Source organism: Scleropages formosus, chromosome 7 (assembly GCF_900964775.1).
Source record: "Scleropages formosus chromosome 7, fSclFor1.1, whole genome shotgun sequence".
Classification (NCBI taxonomy): Eukaryota; Metazoa; Chordata; class Actinopteri; order Osteoglossiformes; family Osteoglossidae; genus Scleropages; species Scleropages formosus.
This window is the reverse complement of record NC_041812.1, coordinates 55,451-71,612: the sequence shown is the minus strand read 5'-3', so window position 1 is coordinate 71,612 and position 16,162 is coordinate 55,451. Positions and strand designations below refer to the sequence as shown.

The 16,162-nt window shown below is 39.0% G+C and overlaps 1 protein-coding gene across 1 annotated transcript; it reads right to left on the bottom strand.

The window, feature by feature from the left end:
• Positions 1-4,073: 4,073 nt before the first annotated feature.
• Positions 4,074-10,755, bottom strand: slc22a13b (solute carrier family 22 member 13b). The gene is made up of 10 exons (XM_018751490.1): positions 10,367-10,755; positions 9,303-9,406; positions 8,816-8,970; positions 8,332-8,500; positions 7,416-7,536; positions 7,082-7,176; positions 6,628-6,842; positions 6,287-6,395; positions 5,057-5,266; positions 4,074-4,183 (listed from the first exon to the last, which is right to left on the bottom strand). Exons 1-10 carry the CDS (start codon positions 10,736-10,738, stop codon positions 4,114-4,116), a joined length of 1,620 nt encoding a protein of 539 aa, XP_018607006.1. The 5' UTR covers positions 10,739-10,755; the 3' UTR covers positions 4,074-4,113.
• Positions 10,756-16,162: the final 5,407 nt, after the last annotated feature.

The window sequence follows — 16,162 nt, the reverse complement described above, 5'->3', positions numbered from 1 at the left end:
TCACTAATTTTGCTGACCTCCTTGGGTAAGAGTCTGGGAGTGATGATAGACTTGGGGGGGGGGGGGGTTTCTCTCAGCATGTTGAAGCCACAACCCGGACCTGCAGGTCTATCTGCAGGCTCTGTCCTTGCCTCACAATAGACTCTGTGCAACTACTTGTCCAGCCTATGGTGACATCAAGTCTGGATACTGCCACCCTCTATCTGGCCTTCCTGCTACAGCCATCAGACTTCTACAGTTGCAACAGAAAATTGCTGCTCAAATTGTTTGACTTGCCAAAGCATTTCCATGTATCTCCTCTTCTTGTTTCTCTGCATTGACTTCCTATAGCTGCCTGGATCAAATTTAAGACCTGGGTTATGGGTACAGAGGCATTAATAGATCTGCTCTGCTCCCAGCTATCTACAAGACTTGATCATCTGCAACACTCCAACCAGACTGTTATGCTCTTCCACATGTGCCTACTTGAGGATCCTGTGCATAAAGGGTAAAGCACAGAGGTTCTTAGTTCTGACTCCATTGGGGTAGAACAACAACCTCTTCTCACTCAGAACTGCTGAATCTCTGTCCACATTTGAAAAGGCTCTTCACTCCTCTTCCAGACTCACTTTGCCCATAATCGAAGTTCATGTAAGGTTTAAATCTTCATGCACTATAACTTTAAGATCATCCCCAGATAAACCTCAGAGAGTTACTCCTCTAATGTAAAAGTTTGTGTCTTAAAAAAAAAAAAATACTAGGAAGGTGATTAGGAATTGTCCATATTCTGCTAAAGTTTTATGCAGCTACTCATGTAATGAACATTGGTGCATGTGGTGCAAAAAGACTTTCAGGATCATGCATCTGCAATTCTTTATCCTAATGTAATGCACAAACTGTATTTTCTGATATGTATATTACTATGGGGAAGTGTCTGCTAAATGAATAAATGTAACTCTTTCAAAATCCAGACAAGGGTGCTGACTTTCAAGGGGCCTGAGTACAAGGGACAGTGTTGAATGATTTGTCAGAAGTGTTCTATCAAGCTGTAGTGTAATACTGCTGAAATAGAAAATGTCAAGTGTTTATAAGCGTCAATGTTTAGCTTAATACCTCAGAGAAACAAACTAGATTGCAAATGATGCCCAAGAGTGTAAAATTTGTTCTAAACTTAGAATCAATGTCAGTTTTCCATGGGTTATTTAGCAGGACACAAGTCCAGAGTGTGTTGGAGGCAGAGCTGGAGTATTGAGCCTGTGTGGGAGAACACTGCAAAGGAAACGCAGGACAGGGGTTTTGGGAGTCTGATGAAGGGAATGATGTATAGGAGGTAGTGGTTACTGTGGGAGGGGGTCCAAAGGGCAGAGTTCCTGAGCCAAGGAGGTGGTCGAGATCCAAGTCACGGGTCAAAGTTCGGGCGCCTGATCAGAAGTGGAAGGTCGTCCTCAAACGAGGAGGGTCGAGATCCAAAAAGCTGCTCTCAATATTCAAAGAGCAGGAGGTTGTAACTTAAAAAGCAAAGCTCAGAGAAAAAGATTGTGAGGAAAGGTGAGCTCTTTTGTTTGACCTGCTGAAGCATTCCCACGTATCTGTTCTCTTCGTTTCTTTGCATTAGCCTCCAATAGCTGCCGGATCAGTTTCAAGACCCTGGTTATGGCCTACAAAAGCGTAACTGGAACTGCTCCCTGATACTGACAAAAGCTGCTCATCTGCTACACCCCAACTAGGCTACTATGCTCCTCCACCTCTGCCCGCTTGGTGGTCCCACACACTAAAGTTCCAAAAGCACAGAGATTCTTGGTTCTGGTTCCAACGTGGTAAAACAACCTCCCTCTCATGCAGAACTGTTGAATGTCTAAATTTAAGAAGTTTCTTAAAATTCACCCCTTCCAGACTCACTTCTCCCAGCATCTCTTACATTCATGTGATGTGCAAATGTTCATGCTGTATAACTTTGTGATCGTAACTTGAATAACAAAACTTTCACATTTTCACATATGTACTTGTGTAATATAAATGTATTAGGAATGTTATTAGGAGTTGTCGATTATTTGGATAAACCTTTATGCAGCTACTTGTCTGTTCTATGGTTGATATGGTAAAAAGTAACTAACTGCTTTAGAATCACGTCTGCATCCAAGTTTCTTTCTGCTGATGTGATGCATACATTGTATTGTCTGAACTATATGTTCTCCAAAGGAACATATAGTTCAGACAATACAATGTATGCATGTATGCAATGTATGCATCACATCTCACTGTTTGGTGAGATTCAGGTGTGTGCAATGTTATTGAAGCTAGTCTGGTGTCTTCTGTGGTCACCTGGAGTATCATTTCTAAAAGGTTATGACACATACCACACTGATCATGTTAGTTTTTTTTTCGTCCAGGTGGTGCCGAAGCATCTTCTGTTAAGACCATAATATCAGTGTAGCACTTGAACCTTCTGAATTACCAAATAATGTAATATTATTATATGGCATGCTATAGTTAACTAGATGCAGAAAGCTCATTTATAAACCTGCTTATGTTAGCAGTAGTAAATCTTGTTTTTTTGGACATCTTTATGCTTATCTATGTTCTTTCTAATAGAACATATTCCCAAAAGATACATAAATGTCCTAGTAAGCAAAACTGAATAACCTGTATCAAGTGATTTTTCAAGTTTCTTGGTTTCATTGTTTTTAATGTGTTAATGGGATGTGAAATAAATAATATATAACTTACATCTAGATACATTAACTTCTGTAGGCGCATGTAAAGACGATATAAATGTAGCTATTTACGTACAGTATATGTGTCATGACCACATCTGCACCTCCACCAGAAGCACCTGGCTGTATAAAGAGCAGCACTCTACTGCTTCCTAGTTGTTGAATCTTGCTCGAGACAACCATCCTCTTTGTGTTCACCACCTTGTGTTTTGCTCACTGTTCCCCTGCCTTGTTCTAAGACTCCCTCTGTACAGACCCACTGCTTCGTCCTCCACGACCATGTCTCTAGATATGTTTGCTGATCGACCTGACTCTTGCCTGTACCTGCCCATGATACTAGCCTTGTTCCTCGTGTTTGCAAGACAGATCCTGTTCTTGGGTCTGTCATCCTGCATGCTGGCTTGCTGCTGTAACAATATGCTGTCTTAAACATAAAGGACTGCATACCATACTGAAGTTTTGATTTGAAATGCTAAACTTAATATTTTGAATTAATCAAAGGGGTGCTTTGGTGTAATTGTTGTATTACAGACAACAAAAAAACAGTACTTGCCATCCAGAATGATTATAGTTTATTTACTCTAATAAACAATGTAAACTAATATCTTAAATATGCCCAACATACTAGTATACAGACTCTCGACCTTCATCATGGAATGCTACAGTGTTTACATTTAATCTTTTACTTTGTGAAAATGAAAACATTGTACAGAGACTAAATTAGTTGTAAACACACTGAAGACCACCAGGATCAGGAATGAGAACCAATCATTAACACAGCAGAGCCAGCACACCTCCACTGAAGATGTTTCCCAGTGCTGACAAAAGTGAAAGAATTGCATAACAACCTGATAAACAGGGTTTATCTGATTTTGCTTTGCTAGGTATATCTGACCTTGCCACTTGCTGAATGCATTATGATCTCCAAGGTTACAGAATTTTGACAGAACAACCATCATGACAAATTCAAGGGATACAATGTGAGTCACTGAGTGCATTAGTTTTCTCTGTAACATAATGTTTGATATTAAATTTAGTGTTCCCTGGCATATATGATTTAAAAATTCAGAAAAGTTCAAATGTTTTGTGGTATATGAAGAACCCAATTTTTACATTTAGTCACAATGGAAAAATGCATTCTTTAATCATACTCATTAGTTCAAGTAAGAGGTGCATAGTTTGTTGACAAATTTTATAAAACATGTGCATTGAGAAATTGCTTGTTTTTTTACATTCTCTAAAATCTGGTATAGAGCTAAAACTGATTTTAAGCAGAGTGACACACAGTGGAAAAAGAAAAACTCTGACTTTTCAAAATAGTGAAAATAAAACCAAATAAAGCAAGTGACAGCAATGAAGACTTCAGTGGTATAAGGAAAAGGAAAAAAAATGCTGAAATGGCAACCTTTAAAATAAATATTTATAATTTTGTAGTCTTTACTTGCAACTTTTTTGAGAGGTGTTGGTTTCCAGTATTGTTTTCAAATGATCTGCAGTCAAAAACATGAAGAACACCCAGAAGACACATTTAGTATGTTCACTTACAAAATGAATTTGCAAATTTGGTATAATTTTGACAGTTTTTTTCCAGTCTCATGAAATATGGAGTATTTCCCTATTAAAAATTCACATTTTTCTTAGTCTTTTTCAGAGTGCTGGCCCACTACATCCTGACATACTGAATGGCAGCTGTGTTAACCTTTAACTTAAGTTCTCTTTTATTGTCTTAGATATTCTACAGAAGTTATTAAAGTTTTACCAACAGCTCAGGACATGAATGTGCTGCAGTCCTGGTCTTCACCCATAAAAATATTTAGTACAATACTAATCATCCTATTCAAGTTTCAGAGTGTATTCGTAATCTGAAATATGGCAAACATGTACTTAGCCAAGTGTTTAAAAGTAAAAGAAAGTTTTTTTTTTTTTTTTTTTGCATTTTAAAGCAAAATGAAAAAGAACCACTCACTATCATTAACCGCTTGTGTAATGGACTGCTGTCCTATCCGGTGTATACTATGCCTAAGACAGTGTCCTGTGCATCTGGCTTAAACTCCAAACCATCGAGATTTTGGCTTAGCGTTAGCAATTATAAACAGTAACTGAAGGAGAGATTGTTTCACTGTTTGGGTTGCCCGTCTTAAAAAAGTACCAAATTATGCAGCTGAGTATTGTTGCTGAATAAATGCTAGCTGACCTGGAAACCTTTGGGTTTGTGCAGTAAACAAATACACTCCTACTTGAACTACAAGCATAGAAAACTGAACTCCTGCATGTCCTCAGCTGCTGCAGTGACTTCTATGCTACATCTCCAGTGGAATCTACCTTGAATACAGTACATGCTAGGATCAGCGAAGGTGACTCACTCTATGTGTTCCACCAGAGGATCAGTGTGGTCCATCAGTTCTGTGTTTAACGTCTCAGGCAGCAAAAAACACAGAGCCCCTCCTGCCAAGGGGAAAACCCCATATATCACCAGGGGTATGGAGTAGTGATAGACCTCCAGAAGTCTGATCAAAGGTGCCAAAATGCCAGCCACCCTGGCTGCCATGGAGTTCATGCCCACACCATTTTGCCTACACCAAAAAAAATCAAAGAAATCTAAACAAACATAAACCTTAACTAACGCCCCTTTCAAAAAATTTCTTGAATAATTGACATGTTTTAATTGCAATTTTATGCAGAAAATATTAATAATTGCACTGGTTTCTCATGTAATGAATTGCTATGTTATGAATTTTCAGAGATAAGAATATTTTCCAGTGTACTTATTTTAGTTGTATTTTCTTGACTGATCTGTACTGTAAAATTTTTGGAGCAATATACAATTCTGCACCCAGCCATTATTTTGCAGTGAAATATGTTGAAACAGAATATGATTTGTGGAGTGCCTTAATTCAGCTCACTTCCACATTATTTACAGCACACGTCTTGTGCTCTCAACCAAAAACAAGATGACCAGTATTGCACATGTTTATGGGATGAAACAGTCAACCAATACACACACACATTTTCAGAACCACTTGTCCCATACGGGGTCACGGGGAACCAGAGCCTACCCGGCAACACAGGGCGTAAGGCCGGAGGGGGAGGGGACACACCCAGGACGGGACGCCAGTCCGCCGCAAGGCACCCCAAGCGAGACTCGAACCCCAGACCCACCGGAGAGCAGGCCTGTGGTCCAACCCACTGCGCCACCGCACCCCCCTACAGTCAACCAATAGTGAATAGAAATTTGTAGACAACAAAAAACATACTTATATTTTAAATAAATTTAAATGTTTTAATTTTAATGTACACTGAAGTTAATAAAAGATGTAAAATGTGTTGCAAAGTATTTTTTTATTTATTGTAACTATAAGATTTTTACAGGACATACGGTGCGGAGAGTCTGTATTATCCAGTTTATACATTGACTGATGTTTGTAGCTTTTATTGACTGTAACTTAGCGGTGTAAGTGACTTTGGATATCCAAACAAATTACAATCACGTTTCAACTTTTTTTTACAATCACGTTTCCTGTTTTTAAGGTGAGAAGTCTGTATAGCACAACATATTCTCAAGGATTTAGCTGAATATTAAACATTTAACTGACCTGACAACTGTTGGATATAGTTCTGCAGAATATATGTAGGCAGTGGAGAAAGAAGCAGCAAGAGTAAACTTTCCAATTACAGCTAAGATTGTCACCACTACAGGCAATCCTGGAGAAGAAAAGTTGGCAAGAGGTCATGTACTGGCTTCAGACATGGTACTGCATATGATACCAAAATGTTGCTGGTTCAGGTCTCAAAGGGGGTTTAAAGTGAGTTAATGTCATTTATTTCCAAAACATGCACACTTACAAGAAGCTGTGTATATGTATATATGAAGTGGAGAAGAAATACAAACAATGAGCAAAGGATTAGGAAAATAAGAAAGACAACTACATATTACCTTCAGGAACAACCAGAAGAAGAAGACATACGATCCCTCCGAAGATTAGCACCATGCTCTGACATATCTTCCTTCCAAAGTGTTCAATAAGTGGTATGGACCCTAAGCGTGCAGGTATTTCGGCAAGGCCAAAGATAAACTGAGTGAGGTAAATGTCAAGGCCAAAGCTGCCAACATTTAGGCTCACTCCATAGTAAACTAAGCTGGTCACAAACCTGTAGAAGGAACAGTGCTAGAAGTCAAGAGGGGTTTGAACACAATTCACTATATTTATTATCATGAAGTAACGTTTTGACAGAAACATAGATTTATCTGGTGTAATACTTTGAAAGATACAGTATCTCAAAAACACAGTGTCTTTTAAGGACTGGACTTGCTCACCCGTGAGTCCTAGAAGACACTTATTCTGAAGCCATTCGTACTTTACATCTGTAAAGCTACAGGTCAAACTTACCAGACAAAGCTCATGATAAATGCACGTTTCCTCAGGTAAGGTATTCGGATAAGATCCAATAAGTTGCTTGTTTTGGTTGTCACATCAGTCTCTACCTTAAGAGAATTTTTTTTTAGTTGGTAGATGAGTAACATGTTAACATGAGATGTCTGATAATTATGTATTACAGTTAATCACAAGAATGAGGGAAAAATTTATCTTAGACAATATGGGTGAACCACAGGAAAAAAATAAATTCATAAATAACTACTGATTTATAACTCTGGTGTGCATTTATCATGTACATTTTATGTACTACCTGTATGAAGTATATTAAGTTTACATAGATTATTACTTTATCAAGAAGTGATTCTTGGATATCCCTCTTGTTAACTTGTGCTGCCTGTAGGATGAGCTTCCTGGCTTCCTCCTTTTTCCCTTGAGTCAAAAGCCACCGTGCAGATTCAGGAAGAACCCTTTCATGAACATTTTGTAGTTATCCGTGTGTTAATGATGTGTGAATCAGCAGCAGGGATTATGATCAAGGAAAATCCAGTAAATTTGAAATACATTGTCAAAATCCATTCAACAAAAATATTTAAACATCTATTCATTTCAGTCAAGTCAACATTAAAACATATAGCACACTAAACTAGTTATTTCTGCACTACGCTCCTTCCACTTTATTAGAAGTTTGTTTTTATTTTGCTTGTCATTATTTTATTCATTTTTTTTTATTTAGTTATTTAATTATTTTGCTTATTGTTGCTATTGAGGGGGTGCGGTGGCGCAGTGGCGCAGTGGGTTGAGCCACAGTCCTCTTCTCCGGTGGGTCTGGGGTTCAAGTCCCGCTTGGGGTGCCTTGCGATGGACTGGCGTCCCGTCCCGGGTGTGTCCCCTCCCCCTCCGGCCTTATGCCCCGAGTTGCCGGGTTAGGCTCCAGTTCCCCGTGACCCCATATGGGATAAGCGGTTCAGAAGGTGTGTGTGTGTGGGGCTATTGTTTTGCTCATTCAGCATAGCTGCCCCTTTTATTCAAAAGCTTTAAAACTATGGTTGTTCATATATCTGGATAACATTTGATCAGAATGCAAAGACAGCTTTCTTTCTGCACCAGTAGCCTTTCTATTACAAGCCCATTTTCCAAATCACTTTGGTAACAATAGAAAGATCAGTTTATGTACTTCTCACAGACTCATGTGATCACTCAAAACTAGATACAGATGCAATAATTTTTTGAGAAGTTGCAGATAAATAGGCCCAGCGGCTCACCAGAAGTAGACTCCAAGTAGCAGTAGAGGGACATTCAAAACTAGCTGCAGAGTTCTCCACTGCCGCACACCATAGGCAATGCCTGCCAGCAGCATGAGCCCGAAGGCATAGCAGCTATGGGTCACAAAAGTGAAAAGGGAACGCTTGGAAGGGCCGCACCACTCAGTACCTGTGGGTATTACAAGGCTTGTGTTAATGTTCCTGACAATCAGCAGGTCTCGCTCTTTCAACAACTATGTACCACACTTTTCTCTGAAATTAACTTCAATAAAGTCTTGAGCTGTTAGTTATTTGCAGACCTATTTTGCAAAAATAAACTGGCCTATCACATTGAACTTGAGTTAAGAAGCATAATGATTTTCAAAATTTAGAAAATAGTTAACAAAAAAGTTGCCAGTCAGATTTTTCCTGATTTTTTTTTCCAGGTTTTGGTTTCTTTTCTTGTCTTCGATTCTGTGATAATACCAAAATAAGGAAAGTATACCTAGGACAAATGTGTTTATTATAATTCCAGAAACTGCTGTCCCAACCACAAATCGTAGAAACGTGTACACATAGATGTTTGGTGAAAAGGATGCCCCCACTCCAAAAAACAGTTGCAAAATCAGGGAGATCAGGATCACTGTCCGACGTCCAAACCTGAGGGTGAAAACATCAACCATAGCTATATGCATGGATGTCTGCAGTTTTTATGTCACAAAATACTATTACTAGACATCGTATGTAAAAACATTGCCTTTGGATGTATTACTAAAAGTGTTACTTGCAATCAAAAATGTGTGAGAACCTGAAGATCAAATGTATTTGAATCAAGAAACAGCTGAAGCCAAACTGCAACTGGTGACATCTGCTGATATGTACTGAAATACTTAGTTAACTTCAAACATGGTCAAATTTTGACTAATTTTAGGTAGTTATTGATTAATTGATTATATTTACATTATCCATGTCAGTACATGCTTGTGCCATACTTGTCTGCCATTGGACCAAAAACCATGGCTCCAATTAAGAGGCCAGCCATGTAGATGGATTGTGAGACCTCATTTAGGACACTGTTGTCACACACCAGGTTAAACTGAAGAAAAGCAGAGGTCAAGTCAGTCATCTGGTTACTACAAAGGTTCAAGTTCAAGTTCAAGGTTTATTGTCATAAGTACAGGTACCGTGTACAAAGTACTATGAAATTCTTGCTTGAATGTTTCTTCATAGACTATAGACAACACAATAGAAAGTATTACACACAAAAAGCAATAAATAATGCCAGCGAGAATAGCGAGAATAGTTAAAAGTGATGATGCAAGTGATGTGTTTGGAGGGACCAGTGCAAATTCTAGCTGCAAAAGGTGGCACATTAGTGCAAGATGAACACTCTTATAGCATTGGGGTAAAAGCTGTTCCTGAACCTAGCGGTGCGGGTTCGAATACACTTAAGCCGCTTTCCAGAGGGTAGAAAAGAGAAGAGAAAGCAAAGGAAAATGAAGTTCACAGCTGAGCAAAGTACCACTGATCTGAGCCTGAGCCAAAGCAAACAGTGATGCAGCTGCTTCCTATCTAACATTAATATACTGTGCTCAGTTGCAATTTATTGTGAATGGTACTAAAAAAACTTGAATTGTGTATATACAATATAATATAAAGCATATAAAAGCATTTTGTCTGTCAGCCACACCCCCTGAAAGAGAAGGAATTATGGTTTTCAGTTTCTGTGCTATAAATACTGAACACTACCTGAGAGAAGCTAACTACAGACAGCCTGCTGTCAACAAGCATAATTATTGTATCAGTTATGTTAAAAATCTAAATTATAATTGTTACATGGTTGATGTAAATAAAAATAAAGATCCTTTTACTGTCTTTGTTATATATAGGCATTGAGATATGTACAACAAAGGCTGTTTTACTAAATATATTAATTCACACTTCACTGCTGTCCACCCAAAGAAGCTTCAGCTTCCAGATTTCTAACCTGCATCTTCAATTCGTCATCAGTAGATACTTGTTTCTCATGGACTATTCAGAGACAAATGCAGTGTACCTCAGATACCATCGTGTTTCTGCCCGGCAGTTCCTCATATACCCATCCTTCCTTGCACTTGGTGGTCTTGTTGATTCCATAGGTTCTAATGGAGTCCAGATCCCAATCCACTGGCACATACATGAGGCAGTTGTCATATTCCCCATTCCGCCATGGTACAGTAAGGTTCCTTTGCTCCTCCTGAGTCAGGTTAGGCCCCTGGACAAGTATCCAGCTAGTGTTGCAATAATGTGGCACATCAAGCATCATGAACACCTGCCCAAACATCTGGAAGGCAGTGAACATATTCGGAATGCACATAGCTACCAGCAGGCGCTTTTGGTAGGGCCCAAACTCCCCAATGGCATCAATAATCTGCCCAAAGCTACTCATCACACCTGAGTGAAGGAGTTGAATGGAAGCAGCAAGTGAGATAAGGGGCTCCAAGTGGGTTTATATCTAGTCAAGTACTCACAATCAAAGTTCAGATTAATGTTTAAACCGATTAACCTTCCAGTAAACAACCAGTCCCTTGCCTTTTGCACTGATTCCTCCACAGCTTTATTAAGAAATAAACAGCTAACGATGTAAGAAGGTATGGCTACATGTCAGTCTGAGTGAAACAAAAGCCAGGCATTAAAGTACTTGTCTGAATTAAAGATTGTCCAGATTTTTCATATAACATTAGCGTTTAACCGTCCTTGAATTTTCCTCAAATTTCAGCACAACACCAAAGCATAAAAACACGTCTGCAAAAAAGGGCAAATACAACCTTTAGACTTTATCCTTTTTCACCTGTTAGCCTGAAAGCAAATCAGATATTAAGGTTACCAATGAATGCACAACCTGTGGTGATCTACATTTGCAGCAGGTGATAGAAATTTTTGAAATTCTGCTCATAAACACAGAGAATACTTGTTTTATTAGATGGCTCAGGAATGCAATTATTTTGAATGTTTGGTGCCAAACCACTACCAATTCCTATTTGCTATGTCCTGGCCATAGTTCTGAGGTATGAGTTCTGAGTTGAATGTCTTTATGACACTCATACTACATATAAAACAAACTCTAGAACTATAAAAGACACCTGTTTTCATTGTTTTCTTATATTTACCATATACTATAACCTCCACAGATTATACCACATTCTTGAAAGTTGTACTGCTGTTTTTTTTGTATTAGACGTATTCACACAGGTCCACTCTCTCCACGGTGGAATGGATTCGTTCTGACTGGGAGCTTTTTGTTTTGCATTCCACTGCCAGGCAGCTTACTCCATTGTTATTTATTCATTTATATTATAGCGAACCATGTTTAGCACTCTAACCTTGTTCAGCACTCTGCATCAGTCTATATCTTTTTAAATCTTACAGATATATGGGTTTGTCAGTGAAATGTCATTTGCTTTTGGTTTTCATTTATTTTATCCATAACCTTTGAAACTGCTCTGAGTCTGCAATGAGGGTGGAGTGCCATAGAAGAATGAAAAAAAGAACAGATGGCACAGTGAGCAGCGCTGCTATCTCACAGCACATCGGTGGTGTGAGAGGCTGTGGGTTTGATCCCTGTTCTATCTGTGTGGAGTTTGCATGTTCTCCCCGTGTGTGTGTGTGTGGGTTTCCTCTGGGTGCTCTGGTTTCCTCCCACAGTCCAAAGACATGTTCAGGTTCACCCATAGTGTCTGAGTGACAGAGAGTGTGTTCCACTGATGTATGGATAAGTGACCCATTGTAAATAGTGTATCTAGCAGTGTAAGTCACCATGGTGAAAAAGGTGTGTGGGCTGATAACACTACATAGGAGCACAACATTGGAAGTTACTTTGGAGAAAAGCATCTGCTAAATAAATATAAAACCTACTGTATTGTAATGGGGGGGATATGGTGGTGCAGCAGGTTTGGCCAGGGCCTGCTGTGTGGTGGGTCTGGGGTTTGAGCCCTGTGTGGAGTGCCTTGTGGCAGAATGGGGTCCCATGCAGGGTATCTCTTGCACCCTGTGTTGCTGGGGTTAAGCTCCAGTTTGCTGCAACCCCACTCAAGGCAAACAGTTGTGTGTGTTGTAATTATATTTTTGCATCTTATAGAGTTGCTATTAAAATATTGAAGCTTTTTGTAGTTTTCATATTTTGTGCTCCCAGTTTTTGATTAATGTAACTTATATTTTGAGGATGTCTCTCTGGTGGGATGACTTCCTCTTCTACAAATTCCTGTTGTGTTGGTTTCCTATGTACTGTCTAACTTGCACAGGGGTTACATTTAAGCTTGTGACAAGTTTTGAGACATTAGTAGCAGGAATATAATAAACACAAGTTGTTATTGTGGCACAGTGGGCAATTCCAATGTCTTATGGCATCTGTGTTGTGATTTCAGATGTGGATTTGAATCTAGCCTGGTCAGCTCAGTCTAACATACGTTTAGCTCAGTTTGTATGTTCTTGCTGAGTTTGCATGGAATTCCTCCCAAAATTTAGACACTTGTGTTTCAGGTTTACTGCTGACTCAAAATTGTGCGTTTGTATGCATGAGTGTTTGTGATTACCCTGCAATGGACTGGTGTCCCATCTGGGGCATATTCTGCCTAACACCCCATGTTTCTGGGAATATGTTCAAGATCACTTAACTTTGCCAGATTCCTTTGTTCAGTGCACTGTGTCATCGTGTGGGAAGAGTGTTCTATAAAAATTTTCTTAAACTGAATTGAGTTTAGTCCCAGCTCTCCACATGTCCAAAACATTTACATTTAGAAGACACTTTTCTGCAATGCAAGTCAATGACTACTATGTAGTACTTAGCTATCTTTGCCCAAGATGATTTACAGTATTGGATACACTCCACTACAACTCCCTACAATTATTCACCTGTCTGTACAGCAAAGCAATATAACACAAACACACAAATTGTAGGTGATTTAGGTTTCAGCTTTTGTGAGAAGGAATTGGAGAATTTCAAAACTTTCTAAGATGTTTATTGCTCTTGACTTTAACTTCATCTCTAATTGTTTATAAAGGAAGATTCATATGAGCTTCATTGGTTGGTTGCTATTCTTTAGCAATTATGGGGAAAAGAAATTAAATAAACTCACCCACCATTGCTCCCTACCTGACACCCCCCGCCAGCAATACGGGATTGAATTACTTTCGGAGCTTTGATTTCATTTTATTTGAGTAAAATGACTTTTTTATTACAGAGAAATGTTCTGAAATCTGGTGGAGATGGACTGCTAATAGATTTGCATTGGATTAGCATATTCCCATGACTTCTCAAAACATTGCAGAGAAGCGCTAGTCTGCTGTTCCACAACTAGGAGGAGATCCTTCTTGTTTTTCTTGAATCTGAAGGTCAGTTTTTGAGTAGAGTCTTTGAAATACCTTTACTTTAATTATAAATCTGGATGTTTGAGTTGCCAGAGAGTGATGTTTGCCTGATAACACTGCAATAACTTACATGGTGTATCGATTTTTTAAGCTACAAGATAGAAGATACAGTTGCTGCTACTTTAGTAGGCAGTCTTGCTTCTTTAGTTATACCATTTAATAGTTGATATAAACATTTACATTTATTGATTTAGCAAATGCTTTTCTCCAAAGTGACATATATCTCACAGAAAATACAATGTGTGCATTACATTAGCAAATAAATCATGGTATATGTTAAACTCCCTAGGACAGGTGTGCTTCCTTGTTTGTGGGGTCCCGTCAATGGAACAGCGCTGAGTATGTATGTACAGTGCCGTGAAAAAGTACTTGCCCTCTTCCTGATTTTTAAATTTTTTTGCATATTTGTCACAGTTAAATGATTGAGATCAAACAAATTTTAATATTACACAAAGATAACCCGAGTAAATACAAAATGCAATTTTTAAATGATGATCTCATTTATTAAGAGAAAAAAGCTGTCCAAACCTACCTGGCCCCATGTGAAAAAGTAATTCCCCCCCCCCAAACCTTATAACTGGTTGTGCCACCCTTGGCAGCAACAACTGCAATCAAGCGTTTGCGATAACTGGCAACGAGTCTTTCACATCACTGTGGCAGAATTTTGGCCCACTCTTCTTTGCAGAATTGCTTTAATTCAGCCACACTGGAGGGGTTTCGAGCATGAACAGCCTGTTAAAGGTCATGCCACAGCATCTCAATCGGATTTAAGTCCCGACTTTGACTAGGCCACTCCAAAACCTTAATTTTGTTTTTTTTTTTTGCCATTCAGAGGTGGACTTGCTGGTGTGTTTTGGATCATTGTCCTGCTGCATAACCCAAGTGCACTTGAGCTCACGAACTGATGGCCGGACATTCTCCTTCAGGATTTTCTGGTAGAGTGCAGAATTCATGGTTCCATCAATTATGGCAAGTCATCCAGGTCCTGAAGCTGCAAAGCAACCCCAGACCATCACGCTACCACCACCATGTTTGACTGTTGGTATAATGTTCTTTTTATGAAATGCTGTGTTAGTTTTACGCCAGATGTAACGAGACACACACCTTCCAAAAAGTTCAACTTTTGTCTCATCAGTCCACAGAATATTTGCTCAACAGTCTTGGGGATAATCAAGATGTTTTTTTGGCAAATGTGAGACGAGCCTTTGTGCTCTTTTTGGTCAGCAGTGGCTTTCGCCTTGGAACTCTCCCATGGATGCCATTTTTGCCCAGTCTTTCTTATTGTTGAATCATGAACACTGACTTTAACTGAGACCTGCAGTTCTTTAGATGTTGTTCTGGGGTCTTTTATGAGCGCCTGGATGAGTCGTCGTTGCGCTTTTAGAGTAATTTTGGTAGGCCGGCCACTCCTGGCAAGGTTCACCACTGTTCCAAGTTTTCTCCATTTGTGGATAATGGGTCTCACCATGGTGCGCTGGAGTCCCAAAGCTTTGCAAATGGTTTAGGGAGGCTTTCCAGACTGATACATGTCAATTACTTTGTTTCTCATCTGTTCTTGAATTTCTTTAGATCACAGCATGATGTGTTGCTTTTTAAAATGTGCTTCACTTTGTCAGACAGGTTCTGTTTAAGTGGTTTCTTGATTCAACAGGTCTGGCAGTAATCAGGCCTGGGTGTGGGAAGTGAAATTTAACTCAGCTTTCCAAAAAATGTGGTTAATCACAGTTCATTCATAATTTAACAAGGAGGGGATTACTTTTTCCACATGGGGCCAGGTAGGTTTGGACAGCTTTTTTCCCTTAATAAATGAAATCATCATTTAAAAACTGCATTTTGTATTTACTTGGGTTATCTTTGTGTAATATTAAAATTTGTTTGATGATCTCAATCATTTAACTGTGACAAATATGCAAAAAAAAAAAAAAAATCAGGGAGGGGGGAAATACTTTTTCATGACACTGTAAATGCAGTTTATGACAGACTTCAGGTAATCATTGTAATTAATGAAGTCTATAAGGCCCTATTGCTGTGATCTCACCAAAGTGCAGTGTCAAGGTTAGTGTGGTGATGGGTCTTTAAACCGTGGGCACACTGAAAATCCAGGGTAATTGGTTAGAAACCATAGCCACTATTTGGCAGCTAAGAGTTATCTGTCACACTAAGTATTTAAGTATTTACCACTGTTCCAAGCTTTTTCCATTTTGGAAACTGAGTATTGGTCTGTCTGTAATTTGATTGAGGTATAGTCCTAGAAGTGTCTCTGTAACCCTGTCCAGTCTAAGCTTCAACAACTTTTCTCTAGAGGTCTTCAGAAACTTCCTTTGATTGTGGCTTCTATAGATTTGTTTTGCCAAATTCCCTTTTTGTGGGAAGGGTTTGATTAAATTATATCAGACAGGGCTGATCCATATCAAACCTGACTATTCAAACTGTCAAATTACTGCCT

Excerpts from the sequence above, each read along its gene's own strand:
- slc22a13b (XM_018751490.1), bottom strand. The coding sequence starts at position 10,738 with ATGAGTAGCTTTGGGCAGATTATTGATGCCATTGGGGAGTTTGGGCCC. Across the intron at positions 6,843-7,081 it reads TTTATCATGAGCTTTGTCTG|GTTTGTGACCAGCTTAGTTT; the intron begins GTAAGTTTGACC and ends TTCCTTCTACAG. Across the intron at positions 6,396-6,627 it reads TCTTCTGGTTGTTCCTGAAG|GATTGCCTGTAGTGGTGACA; the intron begins GTAATATGTAGT and ends TTTCTTCTCCAG.